This window comes from Colletotrichum aenigma, assembly GCF_013390185.1.
Source record: "Colletotrichum aenigma strain Cg56 chromosome Unknown KSG_Cg56_contig10, whole genome shotgun sequence".
NCBI classification, from domain to species: domain Eukaryota; kingdom Fungi; phylum Ascomycota; class Sordariomycetes; order Glomerellales; family Glomerellaceae; genus Colletotrichum; species Colletotrichum aenigma.
In genome coordinates this window covers 3763132-3783190 of record NW_023500916.1, presented here as the reverse complement: position 1 = coordinate 3783190, position 20059 = coordinate 3763132, and the positions used below count along the sequence as shown (strand labels likewise).

At 54.5% G+C, this 20059-nt stretch overlaps 3 protein-coding genes across 3 annotated transcripts; 1 reads left to right on the top strand and 2 right to left on the bottom strand.

Moving 5' to 3' along the window:
* Positions 1–562: 562 nt before the first annotated feature.
* Positions 563–2058, bottom strand: CGCA056_v014869 (Nuclear distribution protein; the record flags this gene model as incomplete). The annotated part of the gene is made up of 3 exons (XM_037330111.1): positions 563–1744; positions 1820–1967; positions 2021–2058. 3 exons carry the CDS (start codon positions 2056–2058, stop codon positions 563–565), a joined length of 1368 nt encoding a protein of 455 aa, XP_037171708.1.
* A 2912-nt stretch (positions 2059–4970) lies between these two features.
* On the top strand, positions 4971–7985 carry alp14 (Spindle pole body component alp14; the record flags this gene model as incomplete). The annotated part of the gene is made up of 4 exons (XM_037330110.1): positions 4971–5207; positions 5269–7477; positions 7530–7909; positions 7959–7985. 4 exons carry the CDS (start codon positions 4971–4973, stop codon positions 7983–7985), a joined length of 2853 nt encoding a protein of 950 aa, XP_037171763.1.
* A 552-nt stretch (positions 7986–8537) lies between these two features.
* On the bottom strand, positions 8538–8906 carry CGCA056_v014867 (uncharacterized protein; the record flags this gene model as incomplete). Its single annotated transcript, XM_037330109.1, has 1 exon — positions 8538–8906. The coding sequence occupies one exon, from the start codon at positions 8904–8906 to the stop codon at positions 8538–8540; it is 369 nt and encodes a 122-aa protein (XP_037171762.1).
* Between the last annotated feature and the right edge of the window lie 11153 nt (positions 8907–20059).

The following is a 20059-nucleotide window of genomic DNA, read 5'->3' as shown; positions in this document are numbered from 1 at the left end:
ATTGCCATGACTCTTGTCTCACTCTTAACCAGCCGTGCCGAACAACGTCAGCAGCCACAATTCTCCGGCTGCCGGTCATCATCTCCACACCCCGGAGACCGTTCGCCGCGTTCCCCAGACAAATCGACGCCGACGTCTCAGCCGCAAATTGCTTGCAGCTGGTGCACACAGCCCGACCATCACGACACCACAAGCGTCGTCCCATGCTCACATCACCGCTCGGAAACCAAAAGCGTCTGTTGAAGCCCAGCGAGGACATGTTGCGGGTATCTATTCGATTATGTACAGCTCCCCTAAAATCTATATCAATCAGCGAAGGGCATCACGTAATCGTCAGATGGTACGCCGTACTTTTGACCCCTGTTGACGCCTGCCTCCCGTATGACCCATTGCCTCGTGTGAATCGTTACGCCTTCAAGTTTGCTGCCGGCACCCCTCTCTCTCTCGGCGCCTCGGCCTCGTACCCTCCTGCTCTTCGACCGCGGCGCGGTGTCGCCTCATTCGGCGTCTGTTTTCCGTACTTGCTTGCACTGTACTATACTTTATCCACGATGGTGACGCTCTAGTTGGCAAAGATGCGGACGTTCAGGTCGACGCTTCCTGTCGCGATCACGCACCGGATCGAAACCTCGGCCGGCTTTGCCGCCTTGCTCGGGGTCCCGTTGGCGCCGTTCTGCCCGTCGCCGTTCGTTGCCGCCTCGCGAACAATACCCGGTGCCCATCGCAGGCATGAGACAAAGTGGCCATGCACGTCGTCCAACACCTTGACGCACTTGCCCTCCTGAGCGAGATCCCAGCATCGTAATGTCTTATCGTCGGATACACTGAGGAGGTACTTGCCTCCGGGGTGGAAGACAAGAGCGCGCACCCAGTTGTCGTGGCCCGTCAGGGTCTTTATGCAGTTGCCCCGGGCATCCCACAGACGGATCACCTTGTCACGACTGCCCGTCGCCATAAACTCCACCGTGCTCGTTGCTGGTGGCGGCTTCTTGAGGCCTGCCAACGTGGCCAAGTGCGGGTATGCCGTCGCTGGCGCAAGTGTGCAGCACTCGACCACATGCTCGTGGCCGACCAGCGTGAGCTTCACCTCGGGATTCGCAGCGCTGATGTCCCAAAGGCGACCTGTCTGATCGTTTCCGGCCGAGAGGAGGAAGCGGCCGTCCGGGGACGGACAGACGTCTCGGACCCAGTCCGCATGCCCCCGCAGGGTCTTGACGCAGTACCCCGTGGAAACATCCCAAATGCGCAGAGTCTTGTCTCGACTGGCTGAAACGAGTAGGTTTCCTGAGCTCCCCGCACCTGCAGCGCCCGATGGTATGAACCGCACCGCACTGACGCTGTGATCGTGGCCGGGCAGCGTTCGGATGTTTTTGTACTCGTCTGAAGGGTCCCAAAGCTTGATTGTCAAATCACTCGAGCAAGAGGCCAGCAGGGTAGCACCTCGCGGCCCTCCAAAATCGACGTCCAGGACGGCCTTGGTGTGGCCCTTGATTGTTCTTTCGAGCTCGCCCAGCTCCCAGTCCCAGATCTTGATGGTATAGTCCTCGGACCCCGAGGCCAGAGACGAAAAGACGGGGTGGAAGGCGACGCAGGTAATGGGGTCTCGGTGGGATTGGAGGGTGTGGCGGGCGGGGGAACGGGGCAGCCAGCTGGTGGGATCCTGGTTTCGTCGGGAAAGCGAGGTCGGTGTCGCGTTGTCGATCTCTGATTGTAGCGAGGCAGTTCGGGACTCGAGCTCCATGATCTAGGCCGAGGTCAGTCTCGTGCAGCCAAGCGTACCGCGATAATCGGGATGATGGACCTTTTTCTGTAACCTCACTACGCTGGTCCACTTCTTCTCGAGGAGACCTTCATACTTTTTGGAGGTGGCCGCGTCAAAGGCCTCGCCGATCTGCAGCTCCTCCCGCAGGGCATTGGCGGCGTTGGGCAGGTTGCTCGAGGAGAGGTAGGCGATGATGGCCTTGTGCCTGCGTGATGCTGGTCAGTAGTGCCCCGCAAGGAGTTTGGCGGGTTGACGAACAGCTCCTCGGCTTGCCGAGAGGTAAGGATTTGGCTCATTGCGGCGGAGGTTGTCGTTGGTTGCAGCAGAACTCGAAATCGCGGTGTATGGCGAGTAGCAGCAGCGGCAGCAACAGCAGCAGTAATGCGCACAATGACAAACAAGAATGCACCTCAGGCTCTCGCTGACGAGGGCGTCGTTTTCTAAAGCGCGTGGAAAGTGCTCGGGACTGCGGGGGGGGCGGTGTCGCGGCAACCTGCGATGGCGATGCGCGACTGAGACCAAAGTCGACAGGCGACTGGCTGTCGGTGGGTAGGTAAGGTAGAATCTGCAAGGCTGCTATGAATTGATGGGCCAAGGGGTCCCGGGGTGTCTTGGGGATGACAGCCTCGTGGGCCGGGGAATTTTGGACTGGACGGGACTGCGGGCAGCGAAAAATGAAATGCAGAGTCAGGGCCGACCGGGCCAAGTGGCAGTTGCGAGAGAGCGAAAGGCGGTGTCGGAGGAGGAGGAGGAGGAGGAGGAGGAGACCTAACCACGAGTCGGTGACGGTTCGGGGGTTTGGTTGAGAGGTTCCGGCTCGTATTGTTGGGTTGGGTGTCAGTGCTGCTGGAGGCGGCCGTGTTTAATCTGGAAGTTTAGGGGTTGGGCGCCCAGGCGGTGGGAAGCATGTCTGTAGTAGTAGTTGTCTCTAATATGCTATAAGAGCGTCAATGGACAGTCAACTTTGCAACCAACACGCAGTTGCATTCGAGGCGATGAAGATGGACAGCAGCGCAGAATGCAGGGTTTGGAGAAATAAAGAATAAAGACTCCTGGGTTTGGAGCGAGGGGTGAGGCTCGGTGGGCGGCGGCGGGATTGTGACGCTGAAGGTGGGCGGCCAAATGTTTCATGTGCTTCCGCCTCCAACACAAGTCCCGACCTCACTTGAAGAAGTTTGGTGGAGGCTGTTGGCTGCTGCTACGAAATGGCAGTTCAGTGTTCACAGTGGCCGGCTGGTGGCAGACGGCAGGCGGCAGGCGGTAGATGAGCAGCGACCCCAATTTCCAGCTGGAAATGACTGGAGAGAGACGGGAGACGTGAACGGACCCCTCCACGGGGAATTAATTTGATGTGCACCGCCTCAGCCCTGTTGGAGAGTGACTGTGGCTGGAGTCCTTCCCTCGATGATCAGTGTGGCTGATGCACTTGGTCCCTGCAGTTGAAGAAGTCAGACCCTGCCAGCTGGCGGCCGTGGCTTTCCCCAGTGACATCACCCACAGCTGGCTGTTTCTATGGCAATCACCCAAATGATGGTTGCCAATTGGCGGCGGTCCTGCGTCGACAAGTGGTGGTACCTGCGCCGCAGCCATTGGGCTGGGTCGGGAAGAAAATCTGGAGGGTCACAGCATCTCGGGCAGAAAGATGACTTTGGCTTGTCTCTCAGAGCTGCAAGTTGAGATGGACCAAACGTCAAGTTGGGATGGCGATGGACATTTGTCACTCAGCCACTGCATCTGAGGTCATTGCATTATGCCATGATTTATGATCATCAAGAGTGGGTATTTGGAAGTGCATAGCAGACAGGCTCTGGGGAGTGGCTTACAACGGCCATTAATGCATTAAATGGACAAGTGCATGTCTGCTGGGAAAGAAGAAAAAATTAATCAATCCAATCTCAGGGCTACACTAGCCTGGCCAGGTCCACGCAAGGAAGGACTTGGAACGGAGGCCGGGTAGGCTTCACAGGGCTGCTGAAAAAGGCCCAAGGTAAGGCCGAGGTGAGAGAACAGGCCATCAAAGGTGAGCCAAGGTGAGAGCCAGGTGAAGCCCAAGTGGAGTCTTGTCAATGTTATCAGCTCTTATCCATTGGCTTCAGTCTGGATGAGTCATGTGATGTTGTTTACCTCTTCTGAGAGATACCCAATCATGCCCAATCATCTAGTGTGCCCCCACCTCCAGCATCACAAGCGAATCAAGAGGCTCAGCTCAGCCCAGACCCACTGCACTGACCAGCCCAATGCCCCCCAGTGCTGAGTCTGCCGGCTGCTCCTTGCACTGGACCACACTCACAAGCAGTCCAGTCCAGTCAGTGAGTGGTGGTGGTGAACCCCCAAAACCCCATCCAAGCACACGGCTCACAGCTGCACAGCAAAGGACGGCAGCTGCTCCTGTCCTTGTCCTGACAACCAGAATTCCCTGTGCTCCCCTCCTTGCTGGCTGCTGCTGCTGCAGGGTAAAAAACAAAAGAAAACAGACAGCACCCCCGGCCCCATTCCTCAAGAAAGAAGCCTGAGGTGAGAAAGTGAACAATCGGACTGACGTCGATTTTTGCATTCCACTTCCCACCCGCTGCAACAACAAACCACCACCACCGCTAGAGGTAAGGTAGTTAGTTGCTTTTTTTCACACTACATACCTGATCTACCTAATTCTCCCACCACTACCATCTCCCGTCTTCCTCCAACACGGGAACTCCCTCTGCCGCTGCAAATCCTCTGGCGCGTCGTCGCTTTTGCGTTAGCCCTTTTGAACTTTGACCCCCTCTTGTTTCCACGCGAACAACCCGCACATACCTTTGTTCATCGCACATACCTTCAAACTTGTGTGCTTCCACCTCCAACTACCTACATACCTCACCACACCCCTACACGACTTCCTCTCTTGTCACTCGGGCAAGTCACTGCTGCTGCCGACCTCCTCCTTCTACACAGAACAGGAGACATCTTCCACAGTACGGTACCCTCTCTGCTGTACCGCCAGGTATCCCCCATTGACTTGGCCGACCCCAGCACCTCTTCTTGCTTGCGCTGCCGCGACAACCTCACCACCTGATTTGGCCTGATCTGGTCCAGCCTGGTTTGACTCCCATACCTGCCCAGGGTCTTCTATTGTAAGTCATGCCCTCCCTCTCCGGATCACCACTTCCCCAATCCGGTCGCAGCTGCCGGCAGCCTGCATGCCTCCCTCCAGCTCTCCGCCGCTCCCAATATGGATCGCCGAGTCAAACACACCCGTTCCCTCTCCAAGCTAATTCGAAGAGTAGCCAGTCTCGGGAAGCCAGACCTCTTCGACAAGGAGAACCGACATACCGACCCGAGTCCTCCGCCGCCTCTGCCCCCGACACCCCAACGACTACCGTTACAAACACGCCAGCAGCCCTCCGTTCCGATGGCCGAAGAGGAGGACTTTAGCTCCCTCCCCCTCCAGGACAGATTTGCCCACAAGGTAGGAACTTGCTGGAGCCGCGCGCTCCTTGAGGACGACGACGTATGCTGACGCGAGCCAGGTGTGGAAAGTGCGCAAGCAGGGCTACGAAGATGCCGCCAAGGCTTTCGCTGCTACCGCCGACGAGTACGACAATGCCTTCAGACCGTTCCTCTCAGATACCGGCTTGTGGAAGGGCGCCGTAGCAGACTCCAACGTCGCCGCTCAACAAGAAGGTCTCGCCGCATACTGCGCCTTCCTCAAGTTCGGAGGCAAGGAACACAGCACGAGGACACGCGGTGTGACTGTCGGTCCCATTTGCGAAAAGGGTCTGCCATCAACACGTGCCGCCGCTAAAGAGTCTTCACTAGAGGCCCTGCTGCTGCTCGTTGAGCTGGACGTTGCCGCTCCCGTCATTGAGGAAATCATCCCCGCCCTCTCCAACAAGCAGCCCAAGGTTGTCGCCGCCGCAATCACCGCCCTCACCGCCATCTACCACAACTATGGCTGCAAGACCGTTGATCCCAAGCCCGTTTTGAAGCTGCTCCCCAAGGCTTTCGGTCATGCCGACAAGAACGTCCGTGCCGCCGCGACGAACCTCGCCGTCGAGTTCTACCGATGGCTGCGCGAAGCCATGAAGCCCATGTTCTGGGGCGATCTCAAGCCCACCCAGCAGACCGATCTCGAGGCCCAGTTTGAGAAAATCAAGGCCGAGCCCGCCCCCAAGCAAGAGCGATTCTTGCGCTCACAACAGGCTGCGATGGCCCGCGCGCCACCTCCCGGTGCCGAAGGAGAAGAGGAGTACGGGGGCGATGATGTCGAAGAGCCGGCCGAGGTGGACGCGTTTGACCTGGCGGAACCGCAGGACGTCTTTGGCAAGATCCCAGGCAACTTTTCCGAGGCTCTGGCTTCGTCCAAATGGAAGGAAAGGAAGGAAGCCTTGGAGGCACTGTATGCGGCGATTAACGTTCCCCGTATCAAGGACGGCGACTTCAACGAGATCAACCGCGGCCTCGCCAAGTCTATGAAGGATGCAAACGTTGCTGTCGTCACCCAGGCAGCTCAGTGTATCGAGGTCCTCGCCAAAGGACTGAGGTCGGGCTACGCCAAATACCGCACAGTCGTGATGCAGCCCATCATGGAGAGGTTGAAGGAAAAGAAGGCCACGGTTTCGGATGCTCTCGGCGCTGCTCTTGATCAGGTTTTCCTCGCCACGAGTCTGACCGACTGTCTCGAAGACATCGGCGCTTACCTCGTTCACAAGAACCCTCAGGTCAAGGAGGGTACGATGAAGTTTTTGATTCGCTGCCTCAGAACAACGCGCGACGTTCCCAGCAAACCCGAAATCGCCTCTATCGTCGAGTCCGGCAAGAAGCTTTTGTCCGAATCGAGCGAAGGTCTGCGTTCAGGAGGTGCCGAGATTCTGGGTACCGTCATGAAGATTATTGGTGAGCGAGCCATGAACCCGCATATGGAGGGTCTCGACGACATCAGAAAGACCAAGGTCAAGGAGTTCTACGAGACCGCCGAAGTCAAGGCCAAGGAGAAGCCCAAGGCACCTCCGCCAGCGCCGAAGGCTGCTACAGGCCCGCCCAAGAGACTTGTTGGAGGCAAGAAGCCCGCAGGCGTCAAGAAACCCGTGATGCCTGCTGCAGCCCCACCCGCCGAGCCCGAACCGCTTTCTCCTCCGCCAACATCTCGCCCGAAGCCCGCCAGCAAGCTCGGAATGGCGAAGCCGTCTGGTCTTGCGGGGCTCAAGTCGAAGCGGCCTCTGGGCGCTCCGGCGGCTGCTGCCCCTGCTGCTTCTCCTCGCCGTCCCGTCATGCCCGAAGACGACGAACCCGCCCCTCCCCCGCCTCAACCCCGCATCGGCCTCGGCCGCGGCGGTCTCGCTGGCCGATCCCTCGCCAAGCCGGCCGCAGCCCCCGTTCAAATGCCCCCTGCATCGCCCCCGCCATCAAGCGGCCTCACGGCGATGGAGCGTGCTGAGTTGGAGGAGCTCCGAGCGGCCAACGAGCGCCTGACTCGTCAAGTCGAGGAGATGCGCCATGAGAGGAGCAAGCACATGTCCGAGATCCAGGAACTCAAGAACCAGAACGCCAACCTGATTGAGGATCACACCCGTGATGTTCTCAGCATCAAGGCCAAGGAGACTCAGCTCGTCCGTGCGAGAAGCGATGCTGAAGCGACGGAGCAGACCAACGACCGCCTGAGACGCGAGCTCGACCGACTTAAGAGGGCGCTCAACCACGCCGAAGGCCTCAACTCAAGACAAGGCATGGTCAGCCCAGGTAAGCATGCCCTCGTGATCTTTCCAGGGGGTTCCAAAGCTAACAGAAACAGGCATCACATCGCCCACTCATGACGACGCAGGCATTTACCGCGACAACTCATACGGCACATCGTCCTCTAGACACAACCGCGCTAGTTACGCCAGCAACATGTCTGAGGAGAAGGAGAATGGAGACCACCACTACCCGCGCTCAAAGGCTCTCAGCCCCGAGCTCAGGTATACCGGCAGCGCTTCGTCAGGTCGTGGCAGCCCGGCTAGAGGCTACCGCAGCTCCGGGGCCACTCCTGTTGACGAAGCACCACCACCACCGGCACCTCACTACTCCGCAGGCGGCGGTCACGGTTCGAACAACAACAATGGTGGGGTGGAGAGTTGGAAGCGTGCGGCTGAGGTGACCAGCCAGCTGAAGGCGAGGATCGAACAGATGAAGGTTAGTATCCCCCAAAGTCATTTCTGAAGTCATCACTGACAACATCAAGGCAAAGCAAGGATTCGCTCGCCCATAAGCTGGCTCTAAAACCGGAAAAGGAGGCATTGTCAGATATCATGTGAACATGAAGGTGGTTTGGTAGGGGGTCATGATGGTCACGGTCGGAGGTGTACTAGTTTTTGGTTGCATAACATTGGCGTCGGATGCATACCCATACCTCAGTCTGGCCTGCAGTTGGGGGCAGACATGTTTGTGTCTGAATGAAGTTATGGATTTCTCTAGTTCCTTTTCGGCCTCGTCTGTATAGCCCACGGGCACGAGTGTACTTTTAATTCATGAAGATTACGAACACCTTTCACAGGAGCTTTTAGTTAATCATTGCAATGGTGAGTGGATGGTGTAAATTATGGTATCTCATTTCGACTAATCATTTCCCATTTGAGTGCGAAGTCCATTCTGAACTCTCTTCACCCTCTCTCATGTTCTCATACGCTTGCGCCGTCATTCGAAGTCTTGCGTTCGGAGCACCCACGCCATCCCATCCAACATTCTACATTATCTCCGTTTTGTTTTGCGAAAGCACTCCGTCGTTACCCATCACGCCGACCGCCAATAACCCGCCACGGCATCAGGCCGGGCTCATCCAATCGTACTCGGCATTGTACTTCTTCTTCCACCGCGGCACGTCCTCAGGCGCGTTCTTCTCCCGCTGGACCCGCTTCTCCACGGGCTTGTCGGAGTAGGGCGACGGGCGCATCGCGTTGGGGTCCGTCACGGGCGAGCCTTGGCCGGCATCTTGGCGGTTGTGCAGGTCGATGCGAACGGGGTCGACGCGCAGCTTGGTGTTCAGGTCGACGTTGTCGACGCCGATTTTGCCCGTGTGCTGGCCCAGGTCCGTGGGCGGGAGGAGGAGCTTGTTGTCTTTTGGGAGAGGGGTCGGGGCCGCGAGGGCGAGTGTGCTGAGGAGGAGGACGAGGGTTGTTGTCGTTGCGCGCATCGTTTTGTATCTCTCTTTAGATGAAAGTCGCTTTTGGTTGATGAGGTTTAGCTATGGGTTGAGCTGAGAATGTCTGTGGACATGATGGAGGTCTTGGCGAGGGTAGATGAAGAGGGGATGGAGAGGTATCTGAGAGATTTGTCTTATAGTTTGCATGAGAAGCTTCTGGTTCTCTGCGGTTCTATTCGATCGGAGATGAGGGGGAAAAGAAATGCGAGAGCGCGCGCGTCGCGGCGCCGCTGGGGAGGGAGGAGCTTGTGTGAACGGCGCAACGGCATGAAAGGTAAAGCTTATCGTGAGGCGCGGGGTTCTGGAGGCAAAAGGGTTGGTCCTGGTGTTGCAAGGCGTTTGAGGTGAGGTCATTGATGGGGATTTGAGACGAAGTTTGTATGGTGCAAGCTTTGGGCACCGTGGTGGAAGGTTTTGGGGGAGGGGGGACGAGAGGGGGGACGAAGAGGTTCGCGGTCCGAGGTTGGAGGGAATAAAAGGACGATTGGACGTCAACATTGATAAGCAAGCTTTCGTGGCTTAAGACTCAAAGACTTTGTTTCTCGACAACGTTTTGGCATCGAGATGGCAGGTTGATGGCGTTGTAAAGGCGTTAGCCATCTTGACGAATGATCCTGGATCCCTTCCTGAGGTTGCAACGGCGAATAGGCTCGTGCCGTTGAGGTGCACTAGCTTCTAGTGCGGACTCAATATAGACTTCAGTTTCCACGCTTGCTATGATTTCTAGCGGCTCGTCTTCCAAACTTGAAATACGATATATTAATTTGTGACACAAACTTTTATGACCTCTGTGAAAGTACCGCATTATGATCAAATTATCTCACTCATATCTAGCAAACAGTGGAATTACACGTGGTACATCTGAGACCTTGAGACGAAGTTTCCGCCGTAAGAGTGAGGGTGCTTGTATTTTCTCGTGGGCATCCGAACGATGCCTGTTGTCGTCAAGTTTGTGGACTAACTTGGATAGCTATCAAGGGAGGAGACGGAGAATACAGACATAAAGACGCGGGCGATAACAATAATAGACCCGACACAGAGGTTTTTTTCCATGCCGGCGGTTGGGAACGGGCAGCAAGAACGATAGGGATAACGACAAATATGATGACAGGTAAAATGGAACGGAATCCCAATTCTTTGACAGAGTACAGAGAGCACACCGCCCAGTTCCATAGCCAGAAGAATCCGCCCAGGCATCAAAGCTCATAGTAGATGCAAGTCTAGTTGGTTGAACAACAGGTGAAGTTCGGCGTGAATCCTGAAAAAGATTCCAAGACTGAGAGCAACCGTCGTTTCACATCTTGAGATCAACTTCCCTTTCCCATCCCACACCAGAATTAGGCAGCTTAGTCAGATACATAGGATTCTTAGGCCCAGCAAATGTGCAGTAGGAAATACCGAGCTACGATCTGCATGCTATTAACACTTCCTCGCCTAAATCCTCCATGCTGGTAATCTCTACCAAAACCTCAACCGCTGTAACGAAAGAACACAGCCGTTTTGGGACAAAATTTCGGTGGAAGTCGAGTTCAGTAACTTTGGCCGGGTCTTTACGAGCCAGAAATATGACCTTACCACCTGCTTCGCCATTCCAGTACCATTTGTCGTGAGTAATCTGCCAGTCTTTCTCATATTTGGTTGGGTCACCTCTGGATTCGCTGTAAAACATAAAAGTCGAAAATGTCTTCATACCACCCCAGGCAATTTGTTTGTCTCTACACTTGTAAGGTGGTACTTCCAAGCACAGATCAGTGCCCACCGCAAATGTGGTGGACCACTCTTTATCTTTGAGCATTCTGCACCACGCCTGATCGCCTTCTGGTTCCATCTTGACACAGTGACGAGCCTCTGACCCATTGGGCCATAGCAATGCAAAGCGATCTCCGTTCTTGTCGAATCCTGTACCTTTCAAGAGTTGAAGAAGCGTGTCAACTACCTTGACCATGCATTTCCTCGACTCTGATCCTGGGCTCAACCTTGCATTCCATTCTCGGAATGCTTCTTTCGAGGCCATTGCCCTCTTCGCTTGTTCCTCCAACTGCTCCCATCCGGGCAGCATAAGGCCGTGAATGTATTCCATGAGATCATGGCAGATAAGGTCCCTCAAAGAAACCCTGCGGGCAACCCCTGTGCAAAGGCTAACTTGAAGCCCGTACAGCTCCTCGAGAATTAGAAGGTTGCCTTCGTTTGTCCATCGATCCAGGACAGCTCGTTTCGCTGAGACACCAGGTTGTTTTACTTGATTTCCCCCGATCTGGCCCAGCACGTTGTCACCGAACTGCAACACAAAGCTTCTCTCAACAAACTTCCAGGTTCCTGATACTGTTCCTAGCATTGCTCGGTGTCCCTGGGAGGCTTGCCACGTCTCAAGGGTATCTCTCTTGCAAGACTCATTAATGCAGACTGACCTGTAAGTTTTAGGAGATTGACGTTGCTTATTGCTGAGAGTTCCGAGTACAGATATGTCTGATTCCTGATGTTGAACTTGTGGCGCGTTCATCTGCTTTTCGGGCTCCCTATTTGGGACAAAAGATATCGAAGGCTCTAGATCAGGGTCTAGAGCAGCGCCAATGATGATTTTGTCCCTGTAGCTGAAGACCGCAGCTGAGACTGGATCGGTGCTGATGAGTTCTTCTCCCCAATGAAACAGTGTATCACCATTGCCTAGCCTTCCATGTTGCTGGATGATACCTCCACGAATGACCAAGCCAAATAACTTGTCCTCGGAGGGCTCCTTTGAATCTATGAAAAGCAAAGATCCCGGGCCCCAAGAGTCCACAATCTCTTCGCACGTAGCACTAAGATGAAGTGGGGACTTGATCTCTTCAATTGGGGCAGTTTTGGAGATCAATCTGAAAGCGAAAACATCATCGCCAACCATATTTCCCATGCAAGAAAGTTTGTGCTGCTCTGCAGCTATCTGGAGACGATTTAGTGAGCTACCACGAAGGACGACTCTGTTGAGGGGCTTTGTCAAGTAGACAGGATGAAAACCCCCTATGTGAGCTCGCGAATAGAGCACCAGACTCAGGCTCAGAAGCTGCACTGCCAGAGAGCAATAGTGCAATTTGAGATCGATTGTTGATGGCACAGGTAAAGCGGTGTCGAAAAAGCTCTTAAGGATGTCCGTACTTGTCGAAGCACATCGGGATATGACAGAATCGTTGAACCCTCCATCTCTCAATGCCATTATATTTTCAGCCAATTCCAGTACACGATGATGAAACGAAATGGTGTTCATGCGGATTACTGACTGGGCTGAATCATTTTGAGATGTCGTTAGTGCAGTAAATTGGTTGCAGCAGAACCCCGATTGTTGCAGGTAAATTGCTCCAGAGACCAGTCCGCTAACCGCTTGATGAAGTTGCAGAATCAACTCAACCGGACCTCCTGGCTCTATCAAATCATCCGGTTTGCTGGTGAAGAATATCGATGCTTCTTGAATCAAGAAACTGGCCCATCCGAAGGCACTGGATGGCTGGCTTCCTGGAGGGAACACGCCAGCCAGCCCACAGAGGAGGGAAAGCTGGTTCTGCATATCGACTCGACTGAGATGCTGAGGTCGCAAATCCAAATTTTGATGCACAAAAGGGTCGCTTCCGTCTGTCTGCTGAAGCTTGTGCGCACAACAGAGCTGGTGCAAATTGACCCCCAGTTTACTGGAGGGAGACGGCGAATCTGCCACCACAAAACTTCCGTCTTCGTACTGGGGAAGCCAGCCAACCTCTTCAGAAATCCCACCAGAGGCCTTGTGATCTTCCACCATTAGCAGTTGCAGCACGACTCCCAAGTGTCCCTTGTCTGCGGCTCTTGACAATGGTGTGTAGCCATCGTTGTCTTTGGAGTTCGCGTCAGCGCCCGCGTCGAGTAGTAGTATGACGACAGCTTCTTGACCTTTCTCTGCCGCCCATGACATCAGGGTGCGACCGTTGTTGTCTACTGAGTCCATACTGGCCCCGGCGTGAATCAGGTGTGACACGATGCTCTTGTGCCCCTTCATTGCAGCTCGTGATCTTGGTGTCCGACCAACATTGTCCAAGAGTTTCACATCGCTACGATGGTTCAGTAAAAGTCTGACGACTTCGAGTTGTCCTTGCCCTATGGCCCACGATAATGGTGTCCGACCAGTATTGTCCCAAGATTCGATATCGCTGCCACAGTCCAGCAAATCTCTGACAATTGCGAGGTGTCCTTCTCCTGCTGCCCATGATAGTGGCGTCCGGCCAGCATAGTCCCAACTTTCGATGTTGCTGCCGAAGTCCAGCAAATCCCTGACGACCATGGTGTGTCCTTCTCTTGCAGCCCACAACAGTGGTGTCTGGAGCATGTTATCAAAAGATTCTGGATCGCTTCCATTGTCCAGCAAAGCTTGAACGACGGCGTGTTGTCCTGCTCCTGCGGCCCATGACAGTGGTGTCCGGCCTGTGTCGTCCTTGGATTCTATATCACTTTCTGTTTGTAGAAGTAAGAGAGTGATGGTCTTGTGCCCTTTCTCAGCCGCCAATGACAGCGGCGTACGACCTTTTTTGTCTTTCTGGTCCAAGTTGATGTCGTTGTTGCTAAGGAGATTCCAGACTATCTCTTCTTTTCCGCTCTTTGCGGACCAAAAAAGCCTCGTTCCGTACTGGTTCTTGGCTAGATACTTGTTTGACGGTTGCGGGCTAGAGTCTGAGGCTGGTAGAGATGACAAAGCCTCAGTGAGTATTTCACAGGCAGTCTCCAGCTTCCTGTCCTGCGCGGACAACGCGACATCCTCTGTAATGCTGTGGTTGGTAAGTAACATTCTCAGTTCAAACAACAAGCTCAGTATCAGACTCTCGATGCTTTGGCCTTTGCCGGTTGACTTCAGTATCTGGCGGTAAGAACCAATGATTCCTGGCCAACTGCCTGAGCCTAGCATATCGACAATCATGACCTGACGTAGGATGCTTTCCATATAATTAACGAGCTCGAGGCACTTATTAAGCCCATTATTGAGTGATTCGATGATTTCATCCTCATTTTTCCAGTCGAAAGATTGACTCTCAAGGGCCTGTTGAAGGAGGCGCAAAGTCTCTTCAGCCAGCGGGATAACATTTCCGACTGCGACGAAAGCTTCCGGGAGTCCCTTGATGCGTTCAAGCTTTCTATGCGTCGAAGATATCGTTTCGACCTCGGCGAGAATAAAAGTGACCGTAACATCGATGGATTCCATGCTGTGTTTGGGCAAGCCGTAGAGCTAGAAAAGCGAGAGTGGTACTTTGCTTGAGAACTTTCTTCAACCACTTCCAGGTGTCGCACCAGCCTCAAGCAGCTTCTTCCGCGTGACAGAAAGTTTTGGCATCGCTGCACAGAAATGACGCTCCATAAGCATACTTACTTCTCACATATATACTGGGGATGATCTCTTGGAAGCTGAATCAACCCCTCACTCAAGACCAATAGGATCAAATTGGAGGAAGATGCACTGATTGGACGGTCTTACTTTTGACCAGCGTGTCATATGCAGCTTACTTCGCTTCGATGAATATGGTGGGCGGTCGTGCGTGTGTATTGGGTGATATTTGTGTACCACGCAGCCAACACTGGGCAGGATCTGCAAGCTGGGGTATCAGCGACTACCTGGTTATTTAGAAGGAAACCCCGCAGCCTTGTCTAAACATTCTATGAATATTTCTTGTATCTTAAAGGGGTTTCTTGAAGATGATCTCGCGCTTGAGGCTTATCGTGGCCATCATCTGCGTTGTGAGAGCGTCATGGTTTGGGCTTCTCATGACGTAACCTGTAAATAGTGGACGCATCAAGACTGTCTTCTTCGGCATGGCTTGCGCTCCATACATATATGTGAGGCCAGGAAGTTGAGGTCTAGGCAAAATGAAACTACTTAGCGAAAGTAATCTGGTGATATAGAAGGGAATTTCCTGTAGAACATCTGAAATTGAAATAAAAGATCAGAAGACTAATGGATAATGAAGGCCAGATACAGTCAGCCAAAATTACACGCCAAAAGCGAAAGTCGGGCTTTATTCCACAGCCCGTTCAGCGCCCACCTAGAGTCAATCAATCAAGTTTGAGGCCCAAACTTGACTTGATTGCTACATCGCGATACCATACTTGATTGATTGCCAGTTACTCTGGGGCCTCGGGAGGAGGGCTCTAGAGGGCAGGGCCCAGGAGAGGAGCCTTCGGGGCTTCCGGGGCTAAGCTTTTGGGTCCTTCGGAGCCGATCAAGTTTGAGCTCCATCATTGACTTGATTGACTAGCATTAGCTTCATAATTAATTGATTGATTGATTGAACTTGACAAGTTTAATCAGGCACTGTTCCAGTGGGATGAAATCAACGATATTTCGTTATTTCGAGGCCTGCAACTTCCTACTCTGCAATAGAACTTAGGAAACGCCGTGTTCATGTTGTTGGGGTTGACGGCAAAATGAATCGAGGATGGAACTGCCCCCTGAGACCTTTTAGCCTCCCCAGAGGCCGTGTTGTCAGCACACAGGGAATGACAGGCAGCAGAAACAATCCACTGATGGGTGTTGTGACTAGATCTTTATAAGGGTACTGGTCAGCTTGAGCTCTTCTCTGAAGGCAGACGAGACCGATGATGTTTTTTTTTTTTTTGGAGAGCACCCTGGACGAGTGAACATACTCAGCAGCTAAGATGCGGTCTTGAGGCGCTGTTATGCTGTCATTGCTTCTTAGGCACTGAATACTCCTCCGCAAGACTTGGATACGCCGAGGAAAGACTTGCCGACAAACACCACTGCTTGAAGGGAGTCTCAGGTGTCAATACTCGACGCTCGGTAATCAACCTCAGCGCGGCAAGGCATTCAAAGACGAAGTGGGTGTACAACTTCGATTACCTTCGATCGCTCCCATCGAACCCACATCTGTCCGACGAGGGTTCCCTCGGTGCTTAAATATTCAAAGTCTTGCCCGAGTGCTTTGCCCGCAACCCATAGCACGCATATCGTGCCTCAAGAAGGCCACCCAGCCCGGCAGTCTCATAAGGTACTCATGTAATTCAGTAGCTATATAACGTAGAAGCGACGAAATAATTATGATATTGCAAGCAGCAAATGAGAAAGTAATCGCAAGCTTGTCTTGGCTGATTGAAGACACCATCGTTCTCGTTGTCATATCGTTAGCCGGGAACGAGGACCTCAACCATGGATTGTATCTCTGCCCGCCAGCGAATACCGCATGCGGGCATGCGAATAAACGCTAGAAGGGAGCACCGGACAGTACTGCAGAATACCTACAACTTCTCCAAGCGATAAACCTCATTGCGCGAGGTCTGACACAGCTCACAACCAGTCACCGGTTAAGATGGTTTGTCTCTTTCGAACGCAACTTTTACGAGGCCCTGATTCTTGACAATACTGCTATTGAAAGAATCTGATCCCTTGTATACGAAACCCATGCCCCTAACCCATTCCTCTGAGCCTATGTCCTCATGTAGAAACGCCCATGCAATAGGGTATCCAACCCTCGTAACATCCAAATGCCATACCCAAACCCCAAACCACTCCTCAACGCCTCGGCCCAGAACTACAACACGCCGCCTCCCCGCTCGAGAAACAACACCCCTTACTATCCGAAAAACAACACCCCTCGGTATCCGAGAAACAGCACCCACCGCGATCAGAAAAACAGCAACCGCTGCGATCCGAAAAACAACAGCCCCCGCGGTCTGAGAAACAGCACCCAGGTTCCCCCCTCATCGCCTCCCACCTCTCCTCGTCCTTGCTCCCCGCGACGCTCATCGGGCTCGTCCTCTGGTACCCGCGCTCCTGCGGGAGGAACGCCGCGTCCTCCCCTCTGACCGAGCCCGCCGGGCTGCTGGACCCCGGCGGCGTGACGGCAGGCGCCGCGGTGGATGCGGGTGTGGACGCGGTCGCCTCGTACGGGGGAGGAAGGTCGAGCCGGTCCTGGTCCTCTCCCCCAACAGGCACGTTCTGCCTCTGCTCGAAATCCGGCACCTTCGTCATGCCGATCCCATTCCCCTTCCCCGGATCCATAATATTTCTTTTCTGTTATTAAAAGATCTGTTTTTGGCGTGGTAGGGTGCGGCCGGCGGCCAGGCTCGGCTCTCACAGATCGCGGGGGAGAAAAACTGGAGAAATGGAGCACCGCACGCACGGCGCACGACGCACGAGGCCGGTGGAGACGGGTTGCGGCGGCCGTACGTAATGAAATGCCAACGAGAGGATTCTCTCAAGTAATAATTGTAATTGATGGAGCTCCCGGCCGCCTCTGGGGAAGAACGTGCTACGTATATGAGACGTGGATTACGCGGGGTAAAATGGGCTCTTTCTTTGAAGCGATGTGTCAATTGAACTGATGCCAAGAGCGCAGAGTCTGGGGAAACGGACGTCGATGAGTTCATATGCATCGGGGGCACGGAGGACGCCAGCTCTCAGAGGTCGCCAAAAACATGCCAAAAGTCGTCGCAGTCTGCAGAGAGGACTCGCAAGCTTCATCGTATTAGCGACGAGGCCTTGCCCGTTAGGGACATGTCGTGTGGCTAGGTACTTCAGCTCTCAGGTAAGTGGCTTGCAGCCAAACGCCTTTTCTGCACACGTGTGGAATGTCATTGGCGTGATATCGAACGCTGGCAGATTGGCTGACGACTGCTCGCAGATTCACGCGACCCTTTGACGGTTGCTGCCACAGAGGCCTCTCGTTCGCCAGTGACCAAGTTGCGCGCAGGTATCTTGCGGCACAGTCACTCGCAAGACAACACAATCTTCCCATCTCAGAGCTGGCGACTGACCAATGTGCGGCAACAGGTCAACTTTTCCCAGTCTCGGCGGGTGACTAAGCTGTCTTTGAGCACGGCAAACCGACGCCGCCGCCGATAGGAGCCAAGCTTGGAATGTAGGCACTCCGCGGGCCGCCCATCCAGAGATAAGAAGCCGCTGTATCATCGCGTCGAAGCCAACCCAGGGGCCAGGAGCCAACGGCCAAGCCGTCCTGTCCGATTCCCGAGACGGCCTTGCCGCCTGTCTTGCGGGCGTTCAGCCCTGGAGTTTGAGGGCGAAGACGCCAAAGAAAAAACCTCCCGAACCCCCGATCGTGCCTTATCAGCGCAGCAGCCCTTGGCCATGCCAGGCGCTGCGTGGCGGGTGATCATCGACGGCCCCAAGCCCTCGGCAGACTGGGTGTGCATTCCTCTGCCTAGAGTCTAGCGGCGGCGGCAAGGCAGGGTGATAGGGTAAAGCAGAGCGGCGTCATGGTCAAGGACCACGGTCGCCTCGCATTTCAGCTTCGACTGCAGGGCCAAGATGTCGGAATGTTCTTTCTCGACGCATGGAAGTTCTGGGCAGCCCTACGGCGGCGCCTATCTCTCAGCTGGAGATTCTGGAGGCGGCGCATGTTAACGACATGTCTTCTGTTCTGTATATCCAAAACAATTGAAGAGATTCATGACGGCGCGGCCGAGATATCAGCGGCCGCGTCAAACTTAAATCGTCCAGCCAGGCGATTCATTGGCCCCCGTTGAAAACGTCTTCTACGCCTTAGCCGTCATCCTCGCGATGTCTTCGGAATCGGATGTAGATCACCTCATGATAGGATGCAGTGGTCGAAAGCGCCTGCTTCACCAGAAACCTCCGATATCAGCATCATGGACCCCAGGGGTCGCGCGGTCGACATAAGATTGCAGACACATCTTAGCGGGTCCTGTCACTTACTTCGGTCAGTCCGAACGCAAGCGACCCTCGTCCCATCCCAGGTGTCCACAGTTTGGGGAGATAAGAGCCGAGGAAGCAGAGGCCAACGCCTAACGCAAGCTGTTACGTACGAGAAATTCTTTGCGCACGAATGAGCACCTCGCGACGCTTCCCCAGAGGATGCTAATCCACCACCGTGGATTGGAGCAATGTGAGGGGAAAAGTGTCCGCTACCTGTTCGTTTGAGAGGCATGCGCCGCTAACGCGAATCATGACACGGCGGCGCGGGATAGCTTCGTTCTTCACATGCGATGAGGGGTTTTTGACGAGCAACTCGCGATTTTCGGGGCTCTGGCGTGCAACTCAACTTGCGCGTATGTAGGGGTCGCAATAGCGCCCATTCCTCAGCCTCTTCACGTTGACGGGATGCGAATCCTTCCGCTGGGTAGATGCCGTTGTGATGCTACGTCGGCCCTGTCGTCGCTGATTTCGCATGACTGACGACAGAGTCGTGCGCGTTTGTGGCCAAGATGCCATCAAGGAGCTCACTGCCGTTTCGAGTGTCTTTTGGTCGAGCCAATCTTGAATACGGGTCTCGCAGGACTGCCGCCGCGCCAGTGTGGGTTGGTCCGACTGCCTGCCGGCACGGCGACAATCTAGCTGCGTTGGCGCTGCAGCCCGGCGTTGAGCTCAGAACGCCTCAATCCCCTTTCACATGGACCATTGTTGGTAGCTTTTGCGTTTCGACACAAAGTAAGTCGGAAACACCGCCTTTTCAGTTGGAAACCCGAGAGATATCAAGACGAGACACGGTCATCAGCGAAAACGTGGCTGTCCCGCGAAGCTTGAATGAGCCAAAATCATCGACGCCGGCTTCCACTGAGTGCTTCCCAGGAGCTTCCAGTCCGTCCGACGCCCCTGTTCATTGGCATCGCGCTCCGTGGCAACTGAGTCGTGTGACGCGCTGCGCACCAAATGTACAGCTCCTCACTGGCCATAGCCATTGAGTTGCCCGCTCGCGGCCTCATCCTCGGAAAGTCTCCCCTGACCAGGCTGACCGACATGTCCAAGAACTGCCTGGCGCCTAACACTCTTGGGGGGGTTTCCCCGAGTTCGCCCCAATTATTGTGGACTTCTTCCAGGGAGCACTCCAGAACGGTGGGCATCGGACTGGGGTCTCGTCTGGCAGCCCAAAGTCGAGACGGCTCCGCATGAATTGTGGTTCAGTGGTTCTGGTCCCTGGGTCTCCGGCGCAGATAAGCGTTTCCGTCTCGAACTTCCGTTTGTTTGATATCGGAACCATAGATAAGACCAACAAGCTGCAGCTGCAAGCTGCTGGATGACTTCACACATATACCTTGAAGGGTGCGACTCGTGGGAGTCTCAGGGCAGCTCTGATCACCCTCAGATTAACGAATCGAGATGCAGCGACACGAGATTGGACACAGGGCCGATAGAAGAGCGCTAGAAGCTTGAATCGAACGCTCTA